The sequence below is a fragment of the Rosa chinensis genome, chromosome 6, assembly GCF_002994745.2.
Source record: "Rosa chinensis cultivar Old Blush chromosome 6, RchiOBHm-V2, whole genome shotgun sequence".
NCBI lineage: Eukaryota > Viridiplantae > Streptophyta > Magnoliopsida > Rosales > Rosaceae > Rosa > Rosa chinensis.
This window is the reverse complement of record NC_037093.1, coordinates 56,023,675-56,035,496: the sequence shown is the minus strand read 5'-3', so window position 1 is coordinate 56,035,496 and position 11,822 is coordinate 56,023,675. Positions and strand designations below refer to the sequence as shown.

Here is an 11,822-nt window from a genome sequence, read left to right as displayed (position 1 = left end):
ATTTTTGTCACTAAGGACTGGGAGTGATGGAATACAAGCCCCAAAGTGACAAAAGTCTGGGTAACGTAGACTAGCGTTTCCTTTAGTAATCATATTCTGACTTTTTCCTTTTATATTTGAAATATATTTGTGGTCAGTGTTATTGAAATGTATGTGTAAGGCTGGTGTCCAGAGTAAATACCCAAGGTCGGTGGCCAAGGAGAATAAAATGTTGTTGATCAGATTCAAAGGGAAATGGGGGCAATTCCATGTCTCATGCTGAAAATGAATCTTCGCCTTGAGGAAAGAATCGAGGCTGCTAGGGCCCGAGGAAAGATTCAGGGCGGCTAGGATGGCCAGGGCCCGAGGAAAGAATCGGGACGGCCAGGGCCTGAGGAAAGAATCGGGGCGGCCAGGGCTCGAGGAAAGAATCGGGACGGCCAGGGCTCGAGGAAATATTTGAGGCAAGATTTGAAGCAGCTAGAGAATGGAAATTTCTTCTTAGGACCAGTGTCCAAAGAGAAAATTTGGGGGCATTGTGGGAGTGGTCAAATTCTGCTGGGCCTGCAATTAAGGCGATTAACTCCGCAGTTAGTATGGCGTTAAATTTCAGTCATGAATGCGGCGATTATTACTACAATAACTACGCACAATGATTATGATTATAAGTGCGCGATGAATGACTATCATAAATACGCAATGAATGATGGTTTATGATGGTCGTAAGTATGCAATGATTAACTGTTATTAGTGCGACAATAATTGTCATTATAAGTGTGTAAATAAATGCAGCCATCAAAGCAGAAATAATGGCAGCTTGTTCCTGAAGTAAGTCATCGCCTATATATAGGAGGCTCGACGTCCAGGTAATCCATCGAATTCCAATTATTTCTACTCCACTACTGAGAAATGTATTGACTTAGGCATCGGAGGGTTGTCTGCAGGTACCCCCCTCCTCCTCGAGCCGACGGTCAAACTCTAGGTCAACGCTTGAGGGAAGTTTCTCGATTGTTCCCAGGTCAGCTCCCGTTTCAGTCCGCATTAATTGTTGGGTCAAACTCCTCAACGGAATTTTTCACCTCCAACAACTGCCATTTAGCTTAGCTAGGCACAGCATGCTAATGGCAGCAGAAGACAGAAAGGTGTACGGCGACCTTAATACACCGGACACCTTTAAGGTTTTGGATTGCATTTACAAGCAAAGCAAGCATAACCCCTGTTTTACTATGGCATGCAGTTGTTATTCAGTAATCAGCAGCATCCATGTTTCTGTCGAGAGTCCGAGTGTGACAGGCCAAAGAGTTAAATTGTAATCCGAAAAATACAGAAATATCATCATTGTTGATTCTCTGATTTTCTACACAATTTCTTGGAATTCTCTCTCTCTGCCTATCAGCAGTTTCCATTATTGAATTGGAATGTTACTGTTTAACTCATTGCAGTAAGTTTACTGTGATGTGAATTTCCAGTGCTCAGCTTGTAGCATGAGTAAATGGCAAACACAGACTTCAAACACCCAAAACAAATTGTCAAAGCTGACAAGCAAAGGCAGAAGGCATCGAATTTCACATGGAAGACGAGAGATAAAAGCTCAAAGGCGTACAACAAGAAGTTCTAAACACTCTGCTCTAACTTAATGGAGGAAATGAAAAGGCAAACACATATGATGCCAGGACACAGGTAACCATTGAAGATATGGGACTGTCCAGTAGTGAGCTACAGCAGTCTTTAGTGAGCTCTCATGGCAACGACTTTTTTCCAAGCAGGCCTTGCTGTGATATCAGCTACCCATGCGCTAACATTTGGGCGGCACTCGAACAGCTTCTTGACTTGTGTTCCCATTAAGTAGTCTGTGGTTGGAAGGTGGTGAAGATCTGCCAAGCTGAAGCAATCACCTCCCAAGTATTTCGATTTGCCCAGACGAGCCTCATAGACATCGAGAACTGTACCCAACTTAGCTTCAAATTCCTCCACGACTGTGAAGTCTGTGGCCAAGCCAAGCATCAGAGGTTTTATAACTAGCTCAAATGTCAGTTTTGAAGCTACTGGGTCGTATTTTTGAGCCTCCACCTCTGTCCACACTGATAGAATTGCCATCTTCTTTGAGTCTGGGAAAATCAGCGGGGTTCCCTTTGGAGCATACTCATGGGCAATGTATTGTGTAATTGCTCTTGACTCTGCATTTCACAAGGTGCAAATCTTGGTTACACAAACACAATTTTATATATGGTGTGTGAATTTGACGTGGCTGAGCTAAACACAAACTTACCAAAGAGCTGAAGATCTCCGTCTTCAAAAGCTGGAACTTGACCAAATGGCTGGATTGAATTGCAAACAAAGAAACGTAAGAACATAAAAGAGAGAATATGTCGAAGCAATTCTATCTTCATTTCAAGATACTTACATTGAGGGCAAGGAAGGACTCCTTTTTATGTTCACCAGCTCTCATGTCTATCGGAACAAACTCGAATTCAACCTCTTTCTCATAGAGGGTAGCCAAAACTCGAGCTGCTGCCGTTGAGAAAGGGGTTCCATGGACTTTGATGCCGGCCATGATTGTGGGGGTGTGTTTGGTTTGGCAGATGAACTGACAAAAAGATGTGCTTTGATTTGGACTCTGCTATGAAGCTTTGGATATATGGCCTAATATTTATAAGCCAGGAAAAGAGATGAATGATTCAATGCCATCCAATAGTACTTAAAGTCTACGGACAGCCGCAATATTTAATATTTAATATTCGGCCAGGCTCCAAGAGGAAGCATCTTGACAACTACCCGGTGGTTTCATATGCTCATGCATGATGCATCGCCATTCACGGACCCTCTCCCACCAATAATGTAAGTCAATAAGGACTAAGTCCTTCCAGCTGGGTTGCATAATCACACACGTCACAAGTAGTTTGACTAACAATTCCTGGTTAGGTTGAGGCGTGCATCTATCTTAATTCTTCTTATCATTTTTATATTTTGAGGCGTTAGTAAAGTTAGTTGTAACTGATCAAGGTACAATCGAATTCAATAGAGACTTGCAATTCAATTCTTGGAATTTTTTATCCCCTTTAAAGGTTCTGAAAAAAATCGACGGAGAATGAATTGAAGCGAGCATATTCTTCTCCACAATTGAAATGATCAAATCGTGTAAATGAGTACACTGTTTTTGAGATTTGTGAAATAATATTAGGAATAGGTTTATAAAGAAATGTTATTTTGATAGTTCATAGGCAAAGAATATGACTTCCCTATACTTAATGGGAAAAAAAATATAAACAGTACTCCAACTATGACCCATTCTAAATTTTCATACCTAACTTTCCGAAACTATCACAATGGTACCCCAAATAGCCAGCTCGACCCAATATATTTGTCGTCACTTTGGTTTTTTTAATAAAGGGGGGTTAGGGTTTGAGTTGGTTGACATCCAATTAAATTTGGGGTTGCTAGGTTGGTGATGTTATTAAATTTGTTTCCAATCTGGAAGTGTGTTCATTATATGGGGAGGATAATGTTTAAAAACAAAAAGAATGATTAAAAACAGAAACCGAAACCCAGTTAATGCTCCCTTAATGCTTGGTTTGGTTTATAAATGATGCTGGATAAGACAAACGTGTAGGTGAGAATGAGAATTTTTTTGTTTGCTGACATTGAGAATGGAAATTGTTGATTCTGTTGTAAATGATAATGACTATTCATGCAATAGGTATTGCTTAATGTATGCGATTGACAGACTCGTAATGTATGCGATTGACATACTTGTAATGTGCGATTGATTAGTATAGCTATTATGTATTGCCTTTTGTATACATGATGTAACCCTATATAAAACTCATGGTGAGATGAATACAATACAATTATCCAATTCTCTACAACACGTTATCAGCACGATACTCTAACCCAAGGCCTATCCAGAAAAAAATAAAACCCTAACACCCGAAATTTCTTTCACCAAAAACTGCCGCAAGCTCCTAGCCCATGCTAGCCATACCGTGCGCTGCTCCTGCAACCCTTGAGCACCCGTGTGCCTCCTACTGCCCCTGCAGCATCGTCACACGCCTGTTGCCCATGCAGCACAGCAGCACGCTCGTTCCTGTCCAGATCATCCTATGCACGCCTCGAAACATGTTGATCAGGACCTCAGATCAAAATCCTTCCTTCATTAAAGTTGTTCGTCTCTGCCTCTTCTATCTGACCTCCAAATTTCGGCCCTATTAGAGTCGTTTTGAGATTTGTACACCATTCGAAGTGGGAGCTGTTCAGAAGCGAATCTGCTCCGAATTTCAACAAGTAAGTTTTAAATATTAAAGTTCTTGCTTTCTAGTCTTTTAAATTCCTTTATTTTCTGCAAGATTTTCAATATACGAACATGGGTTCAATTATTTAATAAAGCGGAATTATGAGGATTCACGCTTAACGAACTAAGAGTGTTCATAATGCTCGGACTAAGAGCGTCGTAAGCAGCATGAAATTGTGATCATATTAAAACATTATTGTTTGGTCTAATCCAAAAAAGATTCTTGGAAATTGTTTTCTTGGTAGCATAGCTCGGAAATCTTATATTTTAGTTTTCGTGGAAGTTTAGCTCCGAAACTAATATATCTACTCTTCTTATTTTCAAGATGTCGAATGAACCTAGACTCGACTTTCCCATGCTTGACTCAACAGGTTCGGATTACCACAGTTGGGTAGCCGATGTTGAGAACCACCTCACTTCAAAGGGAATATTACCCATAATCCAGGCACCTAACTCGGATCGTGTGTTCGTGCGAACACCTACAAAGCATGCTCAAGCAGTTATCTTGATGCGACGCCATATGGACAAGGCACTCAGATTGGAGTATATGTCGATCAAGGATGCAAGAGAGCTATGGGTAGCGCTAGAAAAGCGCTTTGGCAATGTCCAAGATTCCCTCCTCCCTGACTTAAAGGTTCAATGGAACAATCTGTGCTTTGCTGATTTTAATTCTGTTGCTGAATATAATTCAGAAGCTCTTCGCCTACAGTCTATGTTGAGGTTTTGTGGACAACCTGTCACAGAGCAAGAGCTAATTGAGAAAACTCTCTCCACCTTCCCCGTTTCAGCCATTGTGGTATCAAAGCAATACCGCACTGAAGTCAATGCTGGACGGATCACGAGGTTTCATCAGCTTATCAATCTCATATATGTAGCTGAGAAACATGATAACATACTCATGAGGAATTATAATTCAAGGCCCATTGGAACTAAAAGCGTTCATGAGACGAATTATAATGCACCCAAAAGAGGGCGCAAGGAGCGGAACCCTAAGAATAAAGGATATGAGGGACATATGAGTCCATATAACCGCCCTAATAAGAAAAGAAACCGCAGGTTTGGTGCGGATACACGTGGTGGCAATGCCACACATGAGAGAGGTGGTCGTGGTATCCCTGGTCATGGTGGTGGCGCCATGGCTCGTGGTGGAGGCGCCATGGGTCGTGGTGGTGGCACCAACCCTCCTAGGGAACGCCCACAACGTGCACCTCAGTTAAAAGGAGGCAACCACAATGACATGTGTCATCGATGTGGATCAAGTGAGCATTGGTTCAAGCAATGCAAGGCAAGCGAGCAACTAGCTTCAAGATACAGGGACATGAGGGAGCAAGAAGTGTACCTTGCAGAAGAAGAAGAAAATGGTGGAGACATCCATCTCACCATAAAGGACTTCAAAGTTGACGATAAAGTGCAAAAGGATGCCGCAGACTTTGATTAGATTAGTCCTTTTATTTTCCAAGAATTTTTGTAATGGCAATATGCCTTAGTCAATAAATGACAATTGTATTAAACTCTTTCTTATGTGGTGCACCCAATGAAATATGATGTCTAGGAAAGTCAATGAGATTAATGATACTTAAGAGAGCCTCGCTCCACCAAAATCTCTCTATACTTTTCTGGTCATATTTGATTGGAGTTACCAAACGGATAGAGTGACTACAATGTGTCTTAGTTTGATTTTATTTTGGATTAGACTTTTTGGGACCTTTGATGTAATCATTGGCTATCTTTATTAATAAAGTATCGTATTATTATTCGATGTCATGGACATGTTTTAATTTCGAACTTTATTATTTTTCAGTATGCTTCCTGGAGAGTTGGAATGCCTTGTTGATAGTGGCACCACACATACTATATTGTGACATAGGCAACTATTTCTGGATGATGCCTAGTCTATCTTCTGTGACTACGATGGCTGGACCATCACAATTGATTCATGGTCGAGGACCAGCTCAATTTATGTTGCCAAATGGCACAAGTACTAATGTCACCGAAGCTCTATATGATCCTAGGGCTGGAAGGACCCTATTGAGTTTTAAGGATATAAGAGCCAATGGTTTTCATGTGGAAACACATTGTGAGAATGGACAAGAGTTCTTTTGCATCACCTCTAATGACTACGGACATAAACGAGTATTAGAGAAACTTATGTGTCGATCTAGTAGGTTGTATGCAACCACTATTTGAATTATTGAATCCAACCATGTCATGAGAGATGACTTATGGGATTCTGACACATATAGGCTTTGGCATGACTGTTTGGGATACTCAGGTCGTGATATGATGATCCGTATATTAAAGATTTCACACGGACATCCATTTTTCAAAACGAAAAGAAGTCAAAACCAAAATTCGATCCAAGGTAGGGCTGGCGCCGCCTACCCTCTGCAGCCCAAAAGTGGTATTGACGCCACCAATACCTCCTTGGTTGCTTTTTCTACTTCTAAAGTCAATTGTGACTTCGTGGCTCAACCGGATACTTCCCTGGTTGCTTCTAAAGCCCATCTTTCATTTTACAAAGCCTGCTCTTTAGCAAAATTAGGATCGAGACCATCCTATGCAAAGGACGTACACTAAAGAAAATATTCCATTCTTACAAAGAATCCAAGGTGATATTTGTGGACCTATTCAACCAACTTGCAGACCATTTAGATATTTTATGGTGTTGGTTGATGCATTGACACGATGGTCACATGTCATGCTATTGTCCACAAGAAATGCTGCATTTGCTAAACTCCTAGCACAAATCATTAAATTAAGGGCTCACCACCTTGATCATCCCATTAAGTCAATTCGTCTTGACAGTGCTGGAGAGTTTACATCAAAAATGTTTGATGATTATTGCATGTCCATTGGGATTGAGGTTGAACACCCTGTTCCTCATGTTCACACCCAAAATGGTCTCGCAGAAGCTGTCATTAAAAGACTTCAAATGGTCGCTAGAGCATTGGTTATGCGCACCAATCTCCCTGTTTCTGCTTGGGGCTATGCAATATTGCATGAAGTTGTGCTCATTCGTCTGAGGCCTACTGCCACTCAACCCTTTTCTGTGTCCCAGATGGTTTACTAGATATGAGCCTGATGTCTCAGACTTACGCATATTTGGGTGTACAGTTTATGTGCCAATTGTGCCGCCACAACGCATCAAAATGGGACCTCAAAGACGATTAGACATTTATGTTGGATATGACTCTCCAACCATTATTCGTTACTTAGAACCCTTGACAGGCGATCTATTTACCGCTAGATTTGTGGATTGTCACTTTGATGAGACAGTCTTCCCGTCGTTAAGGGGAGATAGGAACAATAATGTTCAACAGGAACGACAGGAATTATCGTGGTCTGTCCCCACTTTGTCTCATCTTGATCCCCGAACCGCACAGTCCGAAATTGAAGTGCGGAAAATTCTCGATCTTCAGAACGCAGCAAACTCTATGCCTGATGCGTTTTCTAATATCGCTAAAGTGACAAGATCACATATACATGCTGCAAACGTGCCTGCAAGGATTGATGTCCCTAAAAATCATGGACATGGCGCCACCCCTAGGGGTATTGGGCATGGCGCCTGCACCACTAATAGTGATGGCAATGTGGCTCAGATCGGGCTCCCAGCAAGGAAACGTGGGAGGCCTAAAGGTTTGATGGATTCTCGCCTGAGAAAGAAAGTGAGTTTGGCACAGAAATATCCATTAATCATCGACATAAATAACCTGTCTCATGAAGATATTCTGGATTATAGTTATGTCCAAGAGACATCATTGGGGGACGCTCCAATGTTAGAACTAATTCCAGGGAATAGGGAGATCTCCATGAATTACACTAGTGTACATGAGACGTTGAATCGAGATTCTATTATCCTTGATGATGTGTTTGCATATTCTATTGCTCAAAGAATTATAGAGCACGATGATATCGAACCTCGCTCCATTGAGGAATGTCAACGAATAGCAAATTGGCCTAAATGGAAAGATGCGATCCAAGTTGAATTGGATTCACTAACAAAGAGACAGGTATTTGGGCCTATAACGCTAACACCCCTAAGTATAAAGCCTGTTAGCCATAAATGGGTATTTGTTAGAAAGCGTAATGAGAAAAATGTGGTTGTTAGATACAAAGCCCGCCTTGTGGCGCAAGGTTTCTCACAACGCCCTGGAATCGACTACGAGGAGACATATTCTCCCGTAGTGGACGTTATAACGTTCCACTACCTTGTCAATTTGGTAGTTTCCGAAAAACTTAACATGCAGCTTATGGATGTGGTTACAACATATCTCTATGGGGATATAGATTCAGATATATATATATATATATATATATATGTGTGTGTGTGTGTGTGTGTGTGTGTGAAGGTTCCAAATGGACTTCAATTACCCAAGTCAAGTGGCTCTAAACCACGGAGCGCTTTTTCAATAAGATTGAGACGCTCACTATATGGATTGAAACAATCCGGACGGATGTGGTATAACCGTCTAACTGACTATTTGATTGGGAAGGGATATGTCAACAATGAAATATGCCCATGCGTGTTTATAAAGAGGACAAGTTCCAGATTTGCAATTGTAGCAGTTTATGTCGATGACATGAACCTAATTGGAACTCTAGAAGAGTTAAAGGAAACTGCTAAGTACTTGAAATCCGAATTTGAGATGAAAGATCTTGGAAAAACACAGTTTTGCCTCTGACTAGAACTCGAGCACCGTAGTGATTGGATTATGATCCATATACTCAAAAATTATTAAGGCGCTTTAATGAAGATAAAGTAAAGCCTGTGAGTACTCCCATGATCAGTCGTAGTCTTGAGCCTGAAAAAGATCTGTTTCGTCCAAGGGATGAGGACGAAGACTTATTAGAGGCTGAAGTGCACTATCTAAGTGCAATAGGCGCATTATTGTACTTAGGTCAATGCACAAGACCGAACATCTCATTCGCATTGAACTTGTTAGCTCGACACAGTTCTGCGCCAACACGCCACCATTGGATTGGCATAAAGACAATCTTTCGATACTTGAGAGGTACGATTGATATGAGCTTGTTCTATCCCTACAGAGAGAAGAAATAACGGAAGTGTGGGATCAGACTCCACAAGGCAAAACGCCACCTTCCATGCTCCTCTTCCCTTCCATCAAAATGACAACGATGTCTTGATGGGTTTTGCTGATGCAGGGTATCTCTCTGACCCTCACAAAGGTCGCTCCCAAATAGGTTATGTCTTTACCATGGGAAGCACTGCGATATCTTAGAGGTCTACAAAGCAGACCCTTGTTGTTACTTCCTCAAATCATGCAGAGATTATTGCTCTACATGAAGCCATGCGATAATGCATATGGCTAAGGTCTGTAGTTAGACACATTCGAGGAACTTGTGGTTTGAAGTCTACCACAAATGAACCTACATGCATTTATGAAGATAATGCAGCTTGTATTGAGCAAATGAAGTTAGGTTTCATCAAGGGCGACAACACCAAGCATATATCATCTAAGTTCTTTTACAATCAGCAACAACAAACACTTCTAAATATTGAAGTGAATCAAATCCATTCAAAGGATAATGTAGCGGACTTGTTTACCAAGTTGTTACCTAAATCCACCTTCGAGAAACATGTGAAGAGCATCGGATTAAGAAAGTTATCCGAACTCCCATAATTGTAGAAATCATGGGGAGACCTTGACATCAAGGGGAGGTATGATGTCTACATGTTCGATCTCGAAGAGTGAAGGATGTGTTGTGCTCTTTTTGCCCTTCGACCATGGTTATTTTTGTCCCACAGGGTTTTTGTTACCTGGCAAGGTTTTTAGTGAGGCAACGATCAAAACGTCATCACCGAGTTTGAGCGGCATAAGGGGGAGTGTGGAAGGATGTAGACTACTCCACATTCAAGCGCGTTGTGCTCTTTTTCTTCTTCGACCAAGGTTGTTTTTTCCCATAGGGTTTTTATTACTTGGCAAGGTTTTTGACGAGGCAACTTAGAAGCGCATAGCAGAGGCAACACTATTGACATGGAATATCCAAGGGGGAGTTTTGTAAATGATAATGACTATTCATGCAATAGATATTGCTTAATGTATGCGATTGACAAACTCGTAATGTATGCGATTGACATACTTGTAATGTGCTATTGATTAGTATAGCTATTATGTATTGCCTTTTGTATATATGATGTAACCCTATATAAACCTCATGGTGAGATGAATACAATACAATTATCCAATTCTCTACAACAGATTCAATGTGTTTTGGCCCATGTGTTTTCTGTGTATGTAGTTAGTGACATTTATTATTGCTACAATGTAGGTGATGACTTATTCACTGTGTGTATACATCATGGAGGCCAGTTTTATTCAAGGAATGGAGTGAATAAGGTTTACAAATGAGGGGAAACAGTGTATGTTGATGGGGTAGATAAGGATAAATTATCTGTGACAGGATTCAATTACTGGGCACATGATCTGGGATATTTAGGAGGGCCAATTGCTTACTGGTTTAGGATACCAGGAAGTGAAAGTGGGACTGGTTATTGGCCAATAGTGACTGATGCAGACTGTATCGACATGGTCCAGTTCATACCTAAGGTTGGGAAGTTAATTCATGTGTACATTGTTTGCTCAGTTGGAAGAATGTATTTGCAGGATTGGGAGTTAGATCACTATGATGATGAAATTGATCATTTGTCCTACTTTGGACATGCCATTAATGACTTATGGTTGGAAGATGATACACCAGAAGATGTAGAAGAGGATGTTCAAAAAGCTGAAGATGTTCAACATGAGGCCCAGAAGAGGTGATACTTGTGCCACAGACCCAGCTAGTTGGAAATGGGCCTGTAGTAAAGGAGAGTGTTGCTGAAGATGGTACTAGGCATAATGGGCTTGGCCCACAGGAAAGACAAAGAAGAGGCCCACCTTATAGGCATGCTTCCACTTCAAGGAATAAGGGTGATAAAGGGAAGGAGAAAGTTGTTGAACATGAGGTGGAAATTCCAAAGAAGAAGCGGGGTAGACCAAAGGACTTGAAGAGGAGGTATTCGACTAGGAGCAGTGGTGAGGGGTGTTCCTGACCAGTGACTTATTCTAACAATGATGATTCAGACGATCCAAATTATGAGGGGATTGTAGATAGTGATTTTGAGTTGGATGATGCAGATTATGAGGTGGAGTTTCATACGCATGTTGATGGTGATCCTAGCAATGTCAAGGAATGGGATTCAATGGAACAATCTCGGAGGAGGATGGGACTGCTTCTGATAGCTTTCCCAGTCTGCATGGTTCTTCAGATGAAAGTGGGGAGGATATTGGGATGTTTCCTGTGAAGGGTAAAAAGAAGTTTTCTAATTGGAAGGAGTTCAATCAGTTTGCTGACATGAAGAATCCTACATTTGAGCTAGGTATGATCTTCCCTAGCTCTACAGTGTTCAAGAATGCCATGAGGAAGCATGCAGTTCTTACAAAGAAGGAACTGAGGTTTCAAAAGAATACAAGGCATAAGGTAAAGGTGGTGTGTATTACAAGTCCAGGGTGTCCATTCACAGTTTATGCATCTACTCCAGATAAAGAGAACC

At 41.3% G+C, this 11,822-nt stretch overlaps 1 protein-coding gene across 1 annotated transcript; it reads right to left on the bottom strand.

Annotated features, from left to right (window-relative positions):
* Positions 1-1,344: 1,344 nt before the first annotated feature.
* LOC112173387 (glutathione S-transferase) lies at positions 1,345-2,643 on the bottom strand. Its single transcript, XM_024311000.2, has 3 exons — positions 2,384-2,643; positions 2,249-2,297; positions 1,345-2,156 (listed from the first exon to the last, which is right to left on the bottom strand). The coding sequence occupies exons 1-3, from the start codon at positions 2,531-2,533 to the stop codon at positions 1,708-1,710; spliced, it is 648 nt and encodes a 215-aa protein (XP_024166768.1). The 5' UTR covers positions 2,534-2,643; the 3' UTR covers positions 1,345-1,707.
* Between the last annotated feature and the right edge of the window lie 9,179 nt (positions 2,644-11,822).